This window comes from Perognathus longimembris, chromosome 7 (assembly GCF_023159225.1).
Source record: "Perognathus longimembris pacificus isolate PPM17 chromosome 7, ASM2315922v1, whole genome shotgun sequence".
Lineage (NCBI taxonomy): Eukaryota > Metazoa > Chordata > Mammalia > Rodentia > Heteromyidae > Perognathus > Perognathus longimembris.
In genome coordinates, this window is record NC_063167.1 from 34,719,246 (window position 1) to 34,738,654 (window position 19,409).

General features: G+C 42.9%; 1 protein-coding gene across 2 annotated transcripts in view; it reads right to left on the minus strand.

Moving 5' to 3' along the window:
* Orc1 (origin recognition complex subunit 1) overlaps positions 1–19,202 on the minus strand; it is a 25,222-nt gene extending 6,020 nt beyond the window's left edge. Inside the window, exons 1-12 of one of the 2 annotated variants that reach the window (XM_048351320.1) lie at positions 19,099–19,202; positions 17,513–17,612; positions 16,130–16,257; positions 13,892–14,070; positions 11,975–12,293; positions 7,338–7,701; positions 5,681–5,785; positions 4,908–5,067; positions 4,842–4,877; positions 2,498–2,595; positions 1,604–1,705; positions 1,015–1,186 (exon numbers count right to left, since the gene is read on the minus strand). In XM_048351320.1, coding sequence (XP_048207277.1) covers positions 1,015–1,186; positions 1,604–1,705; positions 2,498–2,595; positions 4,842–4,877; positions 4,908–5,067; positions 5,681–5,785; positions 7,338–7,701; positions 11,975–12,293; positions 13,892–14,070; positions 16,130–16,257; positions 17,513–17,607 — 1,758 coding nt within the window. In that variant the 5' untranslated portion in view covers positions 17,608–17,612; positions 19,099–19,202. Of the gene's footprint in view, positions 1–1,014; positions 1,187–1,603; positions 1,706–2,497; positions 2,596–4,841; positions 5,068–5,680; positions 5,786–7,337; positions 7,702–11,974; positions 12,294–13,891; positions 14,071–16,129; positions 16,258–17,512; positions 17,613–19,098 lie in introns of both variants that reach the window. The other variant, XM_048351319.1, reaches the window with a different exon arrangement.
* Between the last annotated feature and the right edge of the window lie 207 nt (positions 19,203–19,409).

Here is a 19,409-nt window from a genome sequence, read left to right on the forward strand (position 1 = left end):
TACATATTTATTCATTTACATGACTATATATGGAGAAACACAAATCTAAGGGACTACCTAGAAGAGATTGGGAAGGAGAAAGGGAAAAAGAAAAACGGAAGGTGAATAATTTTGAAATACATTTTCTTCCCCTTGAACTCAGGACCTGGGTACTGTCCATGAGTTGTTGTTTTTTTGTTTAATGGACTTTCCTACCCAGGCTGGCTTTGAACTGTGATCCTCAGATCTTAGCTTCCTGAGTAGCTAGGATTGTAGGCATGAGCCACCAGCGTCTGGTTTGAAATACTTTTTTTTTTTTTTTTTTTTGGCCAGTCCTGGGCCTTGGACTCAGGACCTGAGCACTGTCCCTGGCTTCTTCCCGCTCAAGGCTAACACTCTGCCACTTGAGCCACAGCGCCACTTCTGGCCGTTTTCTGTATATGTGGTGCTGGGGAATCGAACCCAGGGCCTTGTGTATCCGAGGCAGGCACTCTTGCCACTAGGCCATATCCCCAGCCCTGGTTTGAAATACATTTTGAAAGAAGACAAATATGGTCAAAATAGATGGTTAGTGACTATGAAAATAGAATAAGGAAACCTTTTGAAATCCTTTTGGTAAGGAGGGAAGAGGGTGATAGATGGGGAGATTGATTGGAGTATAACTGTGTGAAAATGTAACAATGGAATTCCCCTCTGCATAGCTAAGGTAAGATAATTTTAAGAAAAGAGAGAGAGAGAGAGAGAAAGACCAGTTGCCTCATACCTATAGTCCCACCAGCTACTCAGGAGGCTGAGATCTGAGAAGATTGTGGTTTAAAGTCAGCCCAGGCACTAAAGTCCATGAGACTCTTACCTCTAATTAACCATCAGAAAGCTGGAAGTGGAGCTGTGGCTCAAAGTGGTAGAATGCTAGCCTGAATGGAAAAGCTCAGGGATAGCACCTAGGCCCTGAGCTCAAGCCCCACAACTGACACCCGCCCCCCCAAAAAAGCTAAAGAAAACACATTTCCCCCAAACCCAAACAGTTTTGCATACCTCCAAGATTTGCACATAGACTTGGTGGGGCTCTGTCAGCTTCATGCCATTGACCTCAATGTATTGAAAGGGAGGAACATCATCTGTTTGAGCTGCCTGCTGCAGGCAGCGTATCACTTCGTGTACAGTGGCAGTCTTCCCTGTTCCCGGAACCCCAGAGATGTACATACACCTAGAGCAAGGATAGAACAAAAGTTACACTTTTTCTTCTTCTTCTTTTTTTTTTTTTTGCCAGTCCTGGGCCTTGGATTCAGGGCCTGAGCACTGTCCCTGGCTTCTTTTTGCTCAAGGCTAGCACTCTGCCACTTGAGCCACAGCACCACTTCTGGCAGTTTTCTGTATATGTGGTGCTGGGGAATCGAACCCAGGCCTTCATGTATTAGAGGCAAGCACTCTTGCCACTAGGCCATATCCCCAGCCCAAGTTACACCTTTTTCTTAAAGCCAGAATTCCTACTCCTATTGAATTATTGGGCAGCAAAAGCTGTTTGAGAAGCTGTGGGCTTCAGCACTGGTTTTTGTCACCTTCCTAACTCTGGGTCAGCAGGGGACTCTTCCCCAAACCACCCTCCTGCCTCAGCATGACTCACCCTCCAGTATGGTCAAGGAGTTTGCTCTCCACGAAGTTATAAATGTCTTGGAATTCCTGCTCCCTGCAGGGAAGAGACTCAGGCACAGTAGAAACATGAAGCCTATAGTTGGTGATAAATAAGCAGAAAAGGAAGACTTTAGAAGCGCTATACAATCTACTGACGAATAAAACAAAGGCTCAGCACAATGGCTCCCATAATACTTGCTACTCAGGAGGCCAAGACTAGGAAAATCATGATTGTAGGCTGTCCCAGACAAAAAAAAAAGTTAGCAAGACACCATTTTAACCAATTGCTGGGCTTGGGGACTGTGCCTGCCATTTCAGCTACAGGAGCATCAAAGCCCAGGAGGGCCTAGGTCTCCCAGGGGTATGGAGAAAGTGGGAGAGCAGCTGCCTAGGAAGAAAAAGGCTGAGTTCAATCCCAAATACCACCATACCAAATAAATAACCAAATAAATAAAATGAAGAATAACTGTCTGTTTCTAAAAGACTCCAGCACAAATGCCTTTATACTCAAAACTCTAGTTAGCCTCAATTCTTAGCCTCCCTTTCTCTAGAAAAGTTATTCAGGTGGATTTCATCCTACAGATTTCCAGTTCCCTGGATTTCTGACAGGATTTAAGCTTTTGCATTTTGGAAAAGTCCCCATGTAGTCTAAAGGGCACCATAACCCACAGGGACTGTCCTAACTCATCACTTTCCATGCCTGAGAAGACAATGGCTGTCTATGTTAGCTCAAGAAGACCTTGGTTTAAGGGGTTCTTTCTAAACACTTCCTTTATCCTTAACACCAGTGACTACACATGCCCCCCTCTCCACCATTTTAGTTAAGAAACAGGGTGCCTATCACTCCTGCCTATCTGAACTGAATGAGGATCAAGAGCAGCACTACCTTAGTCGGGCCTCCTCCAGCACACTGGATGGCTCTTGGACAGCCAGGTTTCGACTGCGGATCTGGGGAGTGGCATGACGTGGTGTTCTAGGCTTCAGCTGTATTCAAAGAAGAGAACGTGACTCAGAAGGAAAAACAAAACAGAACTTGATTGAAAACATATTACACTGATATGGTAAAAGAGGCAATACATATCTTACTTCCCACCTGTATGAAGTATCATGTGTCTTCTCAGAACACACACTCTTGTTTATGGTCTACATTTCTTTTTTCTAACTTACATAAGAGCACCAGGATTTGGGGAAAATGTGAGGAAAGAATGACAAGTATGGATTAAATATTATGGTGGTGCTTGGGGATGACCCAGGACCTCTTGCATACTAAGCAAGCACTCTACCACTGAGCTAATCTCTAGCCCTTGAATTAAGTATTATTTACAAGCACCATATTACCTAGAAGGAAATTATTAAAAATCCTGAACTAAACCAAGTGCTAGTGGCTCACACTTGTGATCCTACCAACTCAGGAGGATGCTGAGATCTGAGGATCACAGTTCAAAGCCAGATCAGGAATGAAAGTCCAGTAGACTCTTATCTCCAATTAACCACCAAAAAAAGCTGAAAGTGGAGCTGCAGTAGTAAAGTGCTAGCCTTGAGCAAAAACAACACAGCAATAGCAACCAGGTCCTGAGTTTAAGACCCAGGACATACACAGACATGCACACACACGCACACAGACACGCACACAACCTAAACTATTCTAACCAAAGAGAAGATCTAAGACACACACATGCAAATATACTGTGAACCATTCTACCCAATGAGAGGATACAAGAGGTGTTTGATTCCTAAAACCTTTCTCTACATTTGTTTGAAAATATGGTCAGGCTTTGTCTGAAACTTCACAATTCATGACAGAGTATATGGAGAAATCTGGTCAAATTCTTCCACTCCGGGGGCTGGGAATATGGCCTAGTGGTAAAGTGCTGGGTTTGATTCCTTAGTACCACATAGATCTAGAAAAAAGCCGAAAGTGGCGCTGTGGCTCAAGAGGTAGAATGCTAGCCTTGAGCAAAAAGAAGCCAGGGACAGTGCTTAGGCCCTGAGTCCACGCCCCAGGACTGGCAACAAAAACAAAAACAAAACAAACAAATTCTTCCACTCTAAACCCCTAGTCATTGCTCAAGCTCTTTTTCCTTGCTATCGGCTAGAGTAGGTCTGTTTCTGTTTCATTCTCTTCACAATGACCAATGATAGATATTTTGCAACTTTTCCTCAAGTAGAAAGCACTCTAGATGTTTAGAAGGCATTGCATCAATTAATTTTAAGAAAACAGAAAAGGAATAATAAAATGAAGAACCTTGGGTTCTTGGTATTTTCTTATTTAGAACATAAGTTTGCATTTCCAAACTATGCTCTGAATAAAATGTTTTCAAATACTCACATAAAAACTCTTTCCTTAATACACACACACACACACACACACACACACACACACACACACACACACACACACACATTTTCTTTTTGTGCCAGTTCTGGGGCTTGAACTCAGGGCTTGGGAGGTGTCCCTGAGCCTCTTTGTATTCAAGGTTAGCATTCTACCACTTGAGCCAGAGGCTACTTCTGACTTTTTCTGAGTAGTTTATTGGCTTTGGACTGTGATCCTCAGACCTCAGCCTCTTGAGTAGCTAGGATTACAGGCGTGAGCCACTGGCACTCAAGCTTCCTTAATATTTTTTAAATGTTCTGCTATATTTCCACAGGAAGCACAAAAGACACCTATTCTCTCTTCCTTCCATTACAGTCACACAATTAATTGTCAGCACCTAAGCAGCATACCCTGTGTCTCTCATGTCATCAGATGGGATGAGCTACCAAAATGGCTCAGCATCCCTAAATTCAATCCCTACCTCTAATTCCCAGTACCTGCTAGGGAACAGGCAAAAACCAGGAGTCAGTTTTACATTTTTGTCAGGAAGCCTGGCTCTTGGCCACGTGACTCTGTACCTTCAAGGGAGCCTGAACTAAAAAAATCATCCTTGAACTTTGTGTGGTGGCACATGTCTGGAATCTCAGGATTCTAATACTTAAAATTGAAGTAGAAAGCTCTCGGGCTCTTTGGACTTATCAAAGATGCGGTCTCTGACAAAACAAAACACCCAGGCCTGGATTTTCAGTCCTCAAGTTCACTTAGGTCTGCTCCACTGTAAACATTCCAGGAGGAATTGTTTTGAATATGACAGACCTATGTTCAGAATTCAGCTTTTTGTTTGCTCTTTGATATCAGCATTCCTATCCTTTAGAAGAGGGACACTTTATTGGAAAAACTAAAGGAAACATACAGTTTTACTTGGTGTCTTGGAGGGCGTCTGCATGGATGGCTTTAAGGAGGGCTGTGGGATTATGGACTGGTGTTGGGGAGTCCGCCTTGGAAGGGGTAGGGTCGAAACATCATCGTCCTCCTCATTGAAGTCTGAAACATCTTCCTCCTCACTGCTGGAGCCTGAAACCTCTGCAATTGGCACAAACTCTTCCTCCTCTTGGTCACCTTGGTTACCTTCCAGAAGCCTGAATGGTAAGGACATGTTATGTTCTGGCATGTGTTGTTCAAACCTAAATAAAACCTCTGTAAAGGTCAACATGAACTGTAGTGTTTGTTCTACGTCTTGGACACTTGTTTCTGAGACACTCTATTTAAGGGTATTATTATCTCATTAAACTCAACAGGTTTGTGACAGACATATATATAATTATTATTATTATTCCTATTTTATACCAAAGAAATTGTGATGCAGAAAGGATATCTTCCCAAAGTTCACAGAATTCAAAATCTTAAGTCTATGTTTATGAAAATCAAAGTTAATCCTTTTAGGCATTCTACCACAACAGTCTTGCTGGGAATGATGGCTATGGGACAGGGGAGCCACATAAACCCAGGGAAGTACTTCTTCTTGTACCTCCAAAGTATAACATCTATGTGAAACAACATAATTCCAGACATGCCTGGTAAGTAAAAGCTGAACTTTCAATGGATCAGCAAAAATCAAACAACTGAAGAGTCAATAGGAGATAAGACTAGTTACTACAGACAACAGGCTGCTGTGCCTGCCACAGGACAGTCTTAATTATAGTTACCATGGATGACAAAAAAATTGTTTGGCCTATCAAAGGGCGGTCTTACCGAAGGTGCTGCCTAATCCGCCTCATGGTCAAGAGAGAACTCTTCCTGCAGATACGATGAGAAGTGGTGGTAGCGTCACTGTCAGCTTCTGGCTCTTTGGGCTCCCTGCATGATATCCCAGTGAGGTTATAGAAAGCAGTTTGGGAGGACCAAAGATCTACAGCAGGCACTGGAAGACATTACTGTGGCCCCAACAGCTCTTACCCTTTTTATACCTACCTAGAGTGCTAGGCAAGCACTCTACCACGAAGCCATATTCCCAGCCCCATGTTTTTATTTTTATAGCTTGTTACTAGCAATTATTATCTACTATCGTCCAGCAAGGTGGCTCATACCTGTAATCCTAGCTACTTGGGAGGCAGCAATCAAGAGGATCTTGGTTGGAGGTACGACAGGCAAAAAGGGCAAGACAGGGCTGGGATTATGGCTTAGTAAGAGTGTTTGCCTCGTATACATGAAGCCCTGGGTTTGATTCCTCAGCACCACATATATAGAAAAAACTAGAAGTGGCACTGTGGCTCCAGTGGTATAGTGCTAGCCTTGAGCAAAAAGAAGCCAGGTTGGTGCTCAGATCCTGAGTTCAAGCCCCAGTCCCGGAAAAAAAAAAAAAAAAAAAGGTCAAGACATTATCTTAACCAATAAAAAATCCATGTGCTAGTGCATAGGGCATACCAGCTATACAGGAAGAATAAATAAGAGAAGTACTAACCAACCTGCCAAAAATGCAAGAACCTATTTGAAAATTAAAGAGCAAGAAGAGCTGGATATGTGGCTCAGGTGATAGTACTTGCCTGGCAATCATAATACCTTGAGATCAAACCATAAGTACTGGAAAGCAAAAAAATTATCTAGCATCAATTGCTAAGTTTATTCTTCTTTTATGGTATTTTAGATTGGAGATATATATATATATATATATATATATATATATATATATATATATCTTTTTTTTTTTAAAGGACAAAGGGGCTGGGAATATGGCCTAGTGGCAAGAGTGCTTGTCTCCTATACATGAAGCCCTAGGTTCAATCCCCCAGCACCACATATATAGAAAATGACCAGAAGTGGCGCTGTGGCTCAAGTGGCAGAGTGCTAGCCTTGAGCAAAAAGAAGCCAGGGACAGTACTCAGGCCCTGAGTCCAAGGTCCAGGACTGGCAAAAGAAAAAAAAGGACAAAAAAATAGCCAACGGATTTTTAAAAATGGTTAAGGTAGAACATGTTGGTTAAGGTATCACATGTTGGTAATCCCAATTACTCAGAAAAGTTGGTAGTTGACAAGTTTGAGACTACTCTGGGCAACTTAGTGAGACTTTGTTTAAAAAAAAAGAAGTGTAAGATGGGGGAACTGCCTGAAGATGTGCTCAAGTGCTAGTTGCCTAGTGTACTTGGTTAAAATCATTTTTAGCTGCAAAAACTAACGAAATCCAGAACTACAAGCAATGCAGGTTTGGGAAATATTCTTCTACAGCAGTAGTCCGCAAATTACAGCTGAGTGTGCAAGAATTATCCAGAGCATTTCAAAATACAGATTCCTGGAGCCAATGCCTAGAGCTGTATCCACTAGCTATGAGAAAGACTCAGAAATCTGTATTTTAGAAAGCCCCTCAGGGATTCTGTAAGTCAAGTTTGTTGTGAACAGGTCATATGTCTTGTCACCTCTGTTTGATCTTTTCTGGTCGCAGAATCATAGAAGGCACCACTGAAGATCTCTTATCTCCTCTGATAGGGCTAAGTAAGGTCTCCTTAGACTCCATGGTTTTCAGAGTGGGCACTCGGGTTCTGAGGGTCATTTGGCATTCAGATGAAGATATCTTGTCATCCTCAGCACAAAAGTATGGAACGTCTCCCTTTTTCCCTGGGACTTTCAGCAAGGGAGATGAAGCCTTGACTCCATCCTGCTTAGACCTCTTACAAGGTGAGGTAGACTCAAGGAGAACTTTTCGTTTAGTCCTTCCTGGAGACTCCAAGGAAACACACAAAGTCTGCTGGGATATCTTAGTGCTAGGTGTCCTGGGAAAATCTAAGACAAGAGACACCACAGATAGTGAGGGAATTTTGTACAAAGCAATATACACATCCCTAATTGCATCATATGCTAAAGTTGTACCCCAGCCCTTCATCCACAGACATAACAAGCTATTAAAAGGGCAAAACAGCTGGGCACCCGTGGTGCACACATGTAATCCTAGCTACTCAGGAGGCTGAGATCTGAGAATTGCCATTTAAAGCCCGCCCAAGCAGGAAAGTCCATAAGACTCTTCTCTCCAATTAACCCGAAGTGGCACTGTGGCTTTCAGGGATAGTGCCTAGGCCTTGAGTTCAAGCCCTGTGGCAAAAAAAAAAAAAAAAAAAAAAGGTAAAGCAGAGCCGGACACTGGTGGCTCACATCTATAATTCTAGCTTACTCAAGAAGCTGAGATCTGGGCTGGGAATATGGCCTAGTGGCAAGAGTGCTTGCCTTGTATACAAGAAGCCCTGGGCTCAATTCCCCAGCACCACATATATAGAAAACGGCCAGAAGTGGCACTGTGGCTGAGTGCTAGCCTTGAGCAAAAAGAAGCCAAGGACAGTGCTCAGGCCCTGAATCCAAGGCCCAGGACTGGCAAAAAAAAAAAAAAAGAAGAAGAAGCTGAGATCTGAGGATCATAGCCAGAAATAAGAGCCGTGGCTTAGGTGGTAGAGTGCTAGCCTTAAGCACAAAAGCTTAGGGATCATACCCTGAATTCAAGCCCCAGGACCAACACAATTAAAAATAAAAAAGGCAAACAGGGGCTAGGCACAATGGCTCATAGGCCTAGTCACTCAGGAGACAATAGATCAGGAGGATCATGGTTTGAGGTCAATCTGGGCAAAAAGTTACTGAGACCTCATCTTAAAAAACCAGCTGAAGCTAGGCACTGGTGGCTCACACTTTTAATACTAGCTACTCAATAGACGGAGATCTGAGGATCATGCTCTTAAAGCCAGCTGAAGCAGGAAAGCCCATGAGATTCTTTCTTTTTCCTCCTGCCAGTCCTGGATCTTGAACTCAGGGCCTGGGTATTGTCCCTGAGCTTCTTTTGTTCAAGGCTAGAACACTACCACTTAAGCCACAGCGCCATTTCTAGCCTTTTCTGCTTATATGGAACTAAGAAATTGAACCCAGGGCTTCATGCATGCTAAGCAAACACTCTACAACTTAGCCACATTCCCATCCCTGTGTGAGATTTTTATCTCCAATTAACCACCAGAAAACTGGAAGTGGAGCTGCCTCTCAAAATGGTAGAGTGCTTGCGTTAAGCCAAAGAGCTCAGGGACAGTGCTCCAGCCCTGAGTTGAAGCCCCACAAAAAACACACAAAAACACACACACACACACATACACACACACACACACACACACACACACACACACACACCCCTGAGAGAGCAAGGGAAGGGGTAATACTGTCAAAAATAAAAAATACTCTTAACTTGACTTAGGTAACTATAACCCCTCTGTATGTCACCTTTATAGTAACGTTAAAAAAAATTAAAAAGACAGGGCTGGGGATATGGCCTAGTGGTAAGAGTGCTTGCCTCGTATACATGAGGCCCTGGGTTCAATTCCCCAGCACCACATATACAGAAAATGGCCAGAAGTGGCGCTGTGGCTCAAGAGGCAGAGTGCTAGCCTTGAGCAAAAAGAAGCCAGGGACAGTGCTCAGGCCCTGGGACTGGCCAAAAAAAAAAAAAAATTAAAAAGACAAACAAACAAAACACCCCCAACAAGCTGAGCATGGTTTATCATACCTTTAATCTTGGTAGGACTGCAGTCTGAGGCAGCAAAAAAAAAAAAAAAAAATGCTGTGTGTGTGGTGTATGCATGTGTGTATGTATGTGTGGTGTGTGTGTATTAAGTGGTTAAAGAAAAAAAGGTAAAAATCTAAAATCTAAGCAGGGCGAATAAAGAGAGGAGGCCAAGTTAGGAGAACAACCAAGAGATGGCAGGCAGTTAGGGGAGAAAAGCTCTGAGCAGAAAATTCACTTGAATCAGGCATGGGTATGTGGGACAAATGCAGACAGGGCTCAAAGACCCTGGGTATGAACCATTTATGGTGGCTTTATTCATAATCAGCCTATACTATACAGCCTATACTAGATGTACTTATCTGGGACTGGAAATGCTAATCCATACAATGGAGCATACCCTACAATAAAACCAGCCAATGTGTGACAACAGGCAGTTGCTGTTAAGTAAAAGACTAAAAGCCTACATACTGTGATTTCAACTTTTTAACTTTTCAGAAAATGAAAACTACAGAGAAGAAAAACATAAAATTGGGTACCAGGAGTGGGGAGGGAGTGGGAGGCTGATCACAAATAATCATAGTCCAGAGTAAATCTCTTCTAGTCTTGATATAATGGTGGTTATGTAAATCTATGCACTTGTAAAGGCTCAGCATATAGGCTGAGCATCTGCAATATGAAATCCCTCAATGAGAAATGCTACAAATTGTGAGTTTATGAATACTAACTTGAAACCACTACTGACAAGTTCCATGCTTGAACCACATAAAGGATCACAATCAAAGTGCAGGTATGATCATATGAAATTACCTTCAGACTAGGTTTATTTATTACTCTTGTGCCACTTCTAGGACTTGAATTCAAGGACTAGGCACTGTTCCTGAGATCTAGCTCAAGGCTAGAACGATACCACTTGAGCCATAGCTCTGTTTCAGCTTTTTTGGTGCTTAACTGGAGATACAAGTCTTAGACTTTCCTGCCTGGGCTGGCTTTGAATGTGATCCTCAGATCTCAGCCTCCTGAGTGGCAAGTACTACGGGCATGAACCACTGGTGCCCAGCTCAGGCCAGGTGTATAAGTGAATTTAGTGTTTAGACTTGGCGCTATGTTCAGGAAATCTGAACATGAATATGCAAATATTCCAAAATCCAAAACACTTTCAGTTCCAAGAATTTGAAACACCAAAAAGGGAAATGTTACAGTATTTAAGTTATACTTCAATAAGCCTGACTTTAATGTTATCAGGATTTTATGGTCTTAAAACATAAAACTTACTAATATTCCATTTTATTGGTAGATAGAAGGATAGCTCATCTCTAGATTAATATGAACACATCCCAGCATTTTGGCCATTCAATAAAACTCATTTCATTTCCTGTATTTTTGTCAAAATAATTCATTCATGATATTTTCACTAAACATTATGGAAAGTAAAACGAATCAGTCACTAAAAGACAAGTTTTGTATAATTCCATTTACAGGAATTAGTCAAATTCATTAAGACAAAAAAGAGAATGGTGGGGCTGGGATTGTGGCTTAGCGGTAGAGTGTTTGCCTAACATGCATGAAGCCCAGCACCTCAGCACCATACACAGAAATAGCTGGACATGGTGCTGTGGCTCAAGAGGTAGAGTGCTTGCCTTCAGCAAACAAAAGCCAGGGATAGTGCTCAGGCCCCGAGTCCTAGTCCCCAGGACTGGCAAAAAAAAAAAGAGAGAGAGAGAGAGAGAGAGAGAGGTGATTTCCAAAGGAAGGGGAGAAGAGGGATCAGGAGTTATAGTCAGATTTGAAGATGATGGTGATGGGTACAAAATCATGTTAATGTTCTTGGTGTTGGTACTGGGACTTGAACTCAGGGCCTTATACTGTTGCTTGGCTTTGTAACAGATGGAGTCTAATCACTTGAGCCACACCTTCAGTGTAACAAATGTTTTTTAATGCCACTTTAAAATGATAAAAGTCATTTTATATGTATTTCACCACTTATCCAACCAATACCTGGCCCACTGCTATACTAACTCAATACTGCCACACAAATAGGGTTTTTTTTTGGTGGTCCTGGGGCTTGCTAAGGGCCTGGGTGCTGTCCCTGAGATTAGTTTACTCAAGGTAATACCACTTGAGCCACAGTGCCATTTCTGGCTTTTTCTGAGTAGTTTACTGGAGTTAAGAGTCTCATAGCCCAACAATAGTGGGCATGTAATTATGCCTGTAATCCTAGCTAATCAGAAGGCTGAGATCTGAGGATCATGGTTCAGAGCCAGCTCAGGCAGAAGAGGCCTTGAGACTCTTATCTCCAATTAACCAACCAGAAAAAGCTGGAAGTGTTACTCAAGTGATAGAGTGCTAGCTTTAAAAGTCTCACAGATTTTCCTGCCTGGGCTGGCTTCAAACTGTGATCCTCAGATCTCAGCCTGAGTAGCTAGGATTACAAGGCATGAGCCGCTGGTGCCCAGCTTATCACATGAATATTTAACTATATTCTTTAACCCCAGTATTGCCCACTGTAACTCACTGCACACTTACTATTAAGCTCCAGCCTTTTCCTTGCACTGGGAGTCACAGGATGATTGGCAGTTAGGCGAAATTTGGAAGAAGAATGACTTGACTCAATCCTTTTGACCACATGTTCTGCAGTGGTTAAAGAAGGACTTTCTAGTGTCATAGTCTTAGCTTCCAAGGGGTTCTGCCATGTAGAATTAGCTCTTTGTAGTTTCTTTAACTCTGCAAGTAGTTCTGGAGACAGTGGTTTGAAATTCTTTTCATTCCAAGATAGTTTTACATAGAGTGTATTCTCGTGTTTCAAATCCACAGGGAACATTTCATCTGCGGCTAAAGCCACTACCTAGATTTAGGAAGTATAAATGGAAAGGGAGATGAAGACAAATTAAGCCAAGATTGAGTCTACATCTGTACCTGGAATGTCATACCTTTCATATACAAAGAGCACAGATATTCACAGAGAAGCTGAAACCTTAATCATTAATAGCTTTGATCACTTATTCATTAGTAGCTTAAGATGTTAATGAACTGTACTGAGAAAATTACTTCTTTCATTCTTTTAAACGTTTTCTGCCTTTGCTTAATTCCAACTTCTATCATCCTAGTTTAAATATATGTCATGTCACTCTCAGATTATTTCTCAATTTTCATATATACTACTACACTGTTTACCTTTCTATTTATTCTATATACCTAGACTAAAATCTCACACAAAAACTTCTTTAAGCTTGCCCAATAGTTAATTGTAGATCCCTTTTCCAGAAACATGACTGAAACAAATTTTCCAATGTCTTACAAACTCTGGCCCCTCACTTGGAAAGTACTCAGTGCTCTCCCTGGTGTTGCATGAATAGCTCCTGAGCTTGGTTTTCCTGGATCCACTCATTTCCACCTCTGTGCCCTGGCTAAATTTTTCTTCTCTTTGCCGTTCCAAATCTAACCATCCTGTTGTAAAAATTACATAGTCAAATCACACCCAAGTCTTTCTTTTGGCCAGTCCTGGGCCTTGGACTCAGGGCCTGAGCACTGTCCCTGGCTTCTTCCCGCTCAAGGCTAGCACTCTGCCACTTGAGCCACAGCGCCGCTTCTGGCCGTTTTCTGTATATGTGGTGCTGGGGAATCGAACCTAGGGCCTCGTGTATCCGAGGCAGGCACTCTTGCCACTAGGCTATATCCCCAGCCCCACACCCAAGTCTTTCTATCCAACTCTTTTTTTTTTTTTTGGCCAGTCCTAGGGCTTGAACTCAGGGCCTGGGCACTGTCCCTGGCTTGTTTTTGCTCAAGGCTAGCACTCTGCCACTTGAGCCACAGTGCCACTTCTAGCCTTTCCTATATATGTGGGGCTGAGGAATTGAACCCAGGGCTTCATGCATGCGAGGCAAGCATTCTTGCCACTATCTGCCCAACTCTTAAACCACACACCTTAGTCACTTTTCATTACAATCAAATCCCACTTTGGAAGCCTAAAGTTGTTCCAGGAATAAGCTATATTTAGTTTTCAAACAAATATCCTGCTTCAGCCTACTAACCAGTAACTCATTATACCTTGATTTAAAATCCTCTAACATAGCTTTGTCTGTAACAACTAGCACTCTTTGTACTGAGTTACTCAAGGTGAAGTCCTTGTTTCACAAGACATATGCAGCCTCACAATATCACCATCACAGCTAAATATAATTTCCCTCTGGTTAACACATTTGCTAATTTCAGCTCATCCCTCAGGTCATAACCCAAATGTCACTTCCTTCAGGAGGCTCCTAACATATGTGCTCTCATTAAATAGGTGCTGAGATGAAGCAGACAGGCAAGCAGAGATGGCAGGATCAAAATCATTCCCTTCCACTGGCAAATTAGAACCAATAATATTTCTAAGATCACGAAGTTTAGGATGCAAACAGAAGTAAGCTTCAAGATAGATGCCTCTATTAAGGAACCACCTACCTCAACAGGGCCAATGATGGTCTCAGCACTAATGTTGTTATTGCAAGCAGGATAGTCATACCAGAATACCTCCTGTTTATGAGGCTTCCGGCCCAACAAATGCTGTTTTGAGAGAGGGACTTCAGAGAAGCGGACAAACCACTGTACTTGAGCACGTTTTTGGAAATGACGTTTAGAATCTAGGAGAATTAGACAGAAAAAGGAAGGTTAAAAATGAAGGTTCAGGGGCTGGGGATATAGCCTAGTGGCAAGAGTGCCTGCCTCGGATACACGAGGCCCTAGGTTCGATTCCCCAGCACCACATATACAGAAAACGGCCAGAAGCTGCGCTGTGGCTCAAGTGGCAGGGTGCTAGCCTTGAGCGGGAAGAAGCCAGGGACAGTGCTCAGGCCCTGAGTCCAAGGCCCAGGACTGGCCAAAAATAAATAAATAAATGAAGGTTCAAAGGTCTGAAGATATTTTGTTGAGCACTTCTACCAAACATTGTACTAAATCCTCAATATATGTATTACTTTTGTTTTTGGTGTTTTTTTTTTTGCCAGTCCAGGGGCTTGGACTCAAAGCCTTAGCACTGTCCCTGGCTTCTTTTTGCTCAAGGCTAGCACTCTGCCACTAGAGCCACTCCTGGCCATTTTCTGTATATGTGGTGTTGGGGAATTGAACCCAGGGCTTCATGTACACAAGGCAAGTACTCTTGCCACTAGGCCATATTCCCAGCCCCATACTTTTAATTCTCATAATAGCCATACAATGTAGGTACTAAGGCTGTTTTTTTAATATAGGTAAAGAGACCAAGTTTCAAGATCTTTTGATAATTTGCCAAATGTCAAAGGACCAAGCAGCAGCAATCTGACTCTACCCTACAACCCTCTTCTGTTGTTTCATTTCCTATTGCCTTTATCATTGGACAAAGGAATTATGAGAAAGGTGTTTGAGATGCTATCTAGTCACATGCACTTAACAAATCAATGGACAAAATTTGCAAGTTAATGATTACAAAGACAACAGGGAAAAAGAAAAGAAATCCAGGCAAGAATTCAAGCAGCAACCACTGATAAGACTCAGGCAAACATACACATGCAATCTTCAGCTTTATTATCATTCATATAATCATTTATACATTATTCATATCATCACTAATAACTCCAAATGAAAAGACAAACACTCAATAGTACCATCATCACCATTTTCATCTTCTCTCAAAGAGACAGGGAAGCCACCCAATGGAGAACCACAGGACTGAAATCTGTACACAAAATCCACATATCTGCCATGGTGCTCCACCTAGTGGATATTAGCTTGATGAGGTTTCTCTCCATTCTGGTCAAATATCCCTTCCCTTCTAACTGTGTAACATAAAACATCTTTATCCATTCACCTCACCTAGTTGTTCTGTTAGGCACAGAAAGCACCACAGGACTAACTACATAAATCTTGTCATTCCTCTGCTAGGTCCTTAGGGAGAGGTAATTTGGTTTGGCTTCAAATTGTTGTTTCTTCTTACTCTTCCCTTAGGAGCACTTCCCCAATCGCACCTTCCTGTGTGCTCTCTTGATTTGCAGAGGGCTACTGCACCCTCTACAGCCCTGGAATAGCCTGTGAATGGGAGCTTGTAAGCACTCCAGCCATCTTCCCTTTAGTTTCTGTTCTTGGAGCAGTCTCGGCTTCCTGTACTTACAGATCTGGGAAACACTGCCTTTCCTTCCTTTTCACCACATAGACTAACCTACATGGTGCCTCAGCCTTCTAAATACTAAGCATTGTATTTTCTCCAAGCCCACACACAAATCTCTCCCTCCACCCCAGTAAAACTACTAATGCACTTCTGTTTTCCCAACTGAACACCAAATGATATACCTTTCTAATCCAATTTCTCTCCTCCCTTGTAAAGTTGTTTTTGCAATATTACTGCTTCATGAAAAAAATTAAACAACATCCACCCTTCACACTGTAAATCATCTAATTTGTTTTCTTTTCTCTTCTTCCTAAACTCATTCATTCTCTTTATCTCCCAAATCCTGTCTTAATGGCTATTCATACCCACTCCTAAAAATAGTAGAAAAACCTAAATTATTTTACCCACTATTGTTACACTAAGTAAAGAGTTTCTGGATAAAGGAGGGAACAGCTAAGTAGGGTGCCCTGCATGCACCTGTGAGCATACAGCAGCTTTCCCTCCCTCCCGCTCATATTCCAATTTAGTAAAAAGTATGGCTCTCATTCCAGCCCAGAACTCACCATCTTGGAACAACTCAAGCAACTTAGCAACATAAGGTGTCTCTTCATCATCTCCTTCAATCAACACAAACTGTCCAACCTGGACATGAACCTCAGAAGGACAATTTCTTATTTTCATACACATTTCTCTAGAAAGCAACACAGAAATGTTAGAAAATCTCTTAGGGTGGGAAATGTTCTTTAAATCCACTCTGAGTACATAGCAAAGGGTTCTTAAACCAGAAAGTTCCCAAGTTTCTTTCTTTTTTTTTTTTTTGCCAGTCCTGGGCCTTGGACTCAGGGCCTGAGCACTGTCCCTGGCTTCTTTTTGCTCAAGGCTAGCACTGTGCCACTTGAGCCACAGCGCCCCTTCTGGCCGTTTTCTATATATGTGGTGCTGGGGAATCGAACCCAGGGCTTCATGTATACAAGGCAAGCACTCTTGCCACTAGGCTATATCCTCAGTCCAAGTTCCCGAGTTTCTTCATATTAACTAAGAAACTAATTCACCCACTTACATGTAAGAGTAGACAATATAGGCTGACTAAATTATTTTAGCATGAGTGACTAATCCAGAGACCTTAATATTAACTCCAGTAAGATATCACAAGAAATATATTCAGGGGCTGGGGATATGGCCTAGTGGCAAGAATGCCTGCCTCATATACATGAGGCCCTGGGTTCGATTCCCCAGCACCACATATACAGAAAACGGCCAGAAGTGGTACTGTGGCTCAAGTGGCAGAGTGCTAGCCTTGAGCAAAAAGAAGCCAGGGATAGTACTCAGGCCCTGAGTCCAAGCCCCAGGACTGGCCAAAAAAAAAAAAAAAGAAATATATTCACTGCCTTATTACACTTGTCAATAAAATTTAATTAAAAAAATATCGGGGCTGGGAATATGGCCTAGTGGCAAGAGTGCCTGCCTCATATACATGAGGCCCTGGGTTCGATTCCCCAGCACCACATATACAGAAAATGGCCAGAAGTGGCACTGTGGCTCAAGTGGCAGAGTGCTAGCCTTGAGCATAAAGAAGCCAGGGACAATGCTCATACCCTGAGTCCAAGGCCCAGGACTGGCAAAAAAAAAAAAAAAATTAACTCCAAAAGCTGCCCAATAACATTAAAAATGTTAAGCTGAGAAGGTCATAGTAACAACATCTTCTCTCACCTTGTCTCCATGAATAGTTTTACAGAATTCATCTTAAATAGATGACATAATCATATTATGGATTTTTACTGACTTCAACTTAGCCCTACACTATTTATGCTACCCTCTTCTTATAATCAATGCATATCTATTGTTCTTCAGTCCTCAATCTGCATTAACTATATCTGTCTGGATACCGTACTAACAGTTTAGCTAGAGCTGTATTTTCAGCCCAATCAAAGGGCCTAGCCACTCACTTGTAGGTTTGGTGGTAAAACTGTCGATCCAATAATGGCCTGCCAACCCATGAGTATGACTCTCTTGCCTTCTGCCTTGTGGAGTATGGTGTCATGGTTCCTGTGAAAAAGGCTTAACTCAGTTTCTAGAGCAATGAATGATAGTGTAATATACAGTTAGGCCTTTCCTTCAGAGAGATCCTCACTAAAGAGTCCTGAGATCACAAATTTCAGAAATCTAGAATATGCACACCTCACAGCCTGGGAGTCACACTCAGGGGCAACAGATAAGAGGAGTTCCAGTAAAATGAAAGGCAATATTTAGGAGAAAGCTGAGTCTTGACATTCATCACATTCAATTATTAAAATAATCCTAAAACAATATCCAACCATCAAAAGTGTATAGGAAGTTTTCAATAACGACATATTTGTTAAATAAGGGGTAAATTATCACTTTAAGGTGATAATTTGTACACAGGATTGCATGGCTTTAACTCAAACCCTGAACAGCTAGATGTCCTCTTACTGACTTTACCTTCCAAGAAGTGTGAAACTGGATATTACTTCTGGTTTTTTTCTGGTAGCTTATTACAATAAATGGGTTTCCCAGCCATTAAGAAGTCCACTGGGCATTAATTTCCTTACCACATAATGGAGATATAATTGAATTGCCCTCTTATTCAGGCAATGTTATTTATTAAGCACCTATTGTGTGCCTTGCACTATTTCCTGGTTTATTCATGATACGTGAGAAAGGGCAAAATAGTAAATCCACTCCCCATTTCCTTACATTCACTTGTAAAGGCTGGTGGCTCTATGTAATTTTTTAAATCAAATTTGATGTTGTGACGCTTAAAAATTCATGCAAAATGCTGCACTCAATTTCAGGAAAATTCACAAACTCTCTAAATTGCCCTCTATTACGGTTGAAAACCGTTGCAGAGAAACTTGATAAACCATGCCCTCGCGTTAGAAAGTCCATTCACAAACCACCTAACAGAAAAGAGCATAGCCTTTTATTCATATTTTACAGACCGCTAAAATCAGACCCAGCCGCTGCAGCTTTTACAAGCAGTAGGTCAGGTTGTGAGTCCCCTAGGTTCAGTGTTTTTATCCCAATTGTCACAGTAAAAGGCCCCGTGCTTTGGGTTGGCCCAGAGGAAGTGCGAAGGTAGCCGGCAGCCCCAGCCCAGCAGTTAGACCAGCTCATCCGGAGGAAAGACGCGCTGGGTAGGAGCCAGGGAGGCTTGGTCACCAAAAAAAAAAGGCACCTTGACAAGTCTCCCCCCGGGGCGCATTACCAAAATGAATTAAACTCGTTAGTAAAATGAATCGCTAACATCCGCTCCGCCTCTCGGCAGCGCTGAGGGCCGCATACTCGCGGTTCCCGCTTCCTAGGCGCAAGGTCCCAGTCGGTGGCAGACCCGGAGGTCTTTCAGGAACCGGGAGGAGGAAACGAGGGCCTCTCCTAACGGCCTGAGAGCAGCGCCCGGCACACCGCGGGCGTAGGGTGCGTCTGCTGAGTGAGTCAATGACAGTCTGCGGGGACCGTGCACCGTTCCAGAGGCTCACAGTCCCAGGCCAGCCCCGCGGGCCGTCGCACTCACCGGACGCCACTGTTTCCTTATACCGACCGCAAGCCTCCGCTTCCTACTGCTACCGCCTCGGTAGCTCCAGGGGCTCCGGCAAGTCTAACTTGCCCTAGCACTACTCGCCCTTTTAGCAGCCACCGGCCGCACGCCAAAAGCAACGCAGCTCCTCGGCTCCGAACGCGCAGGAAAGGAAGCAAAGGAAATTTCGCGCCAAATAGCGTAACCCCGCCCCCAGGCGTCGCGTCATCACCCGGCTCGCCCCGCCCACCCAAGGGCGCTTAACTACTTCCGGCAACGTGCAGCGACCAGCATTGATTCGCTCGGCG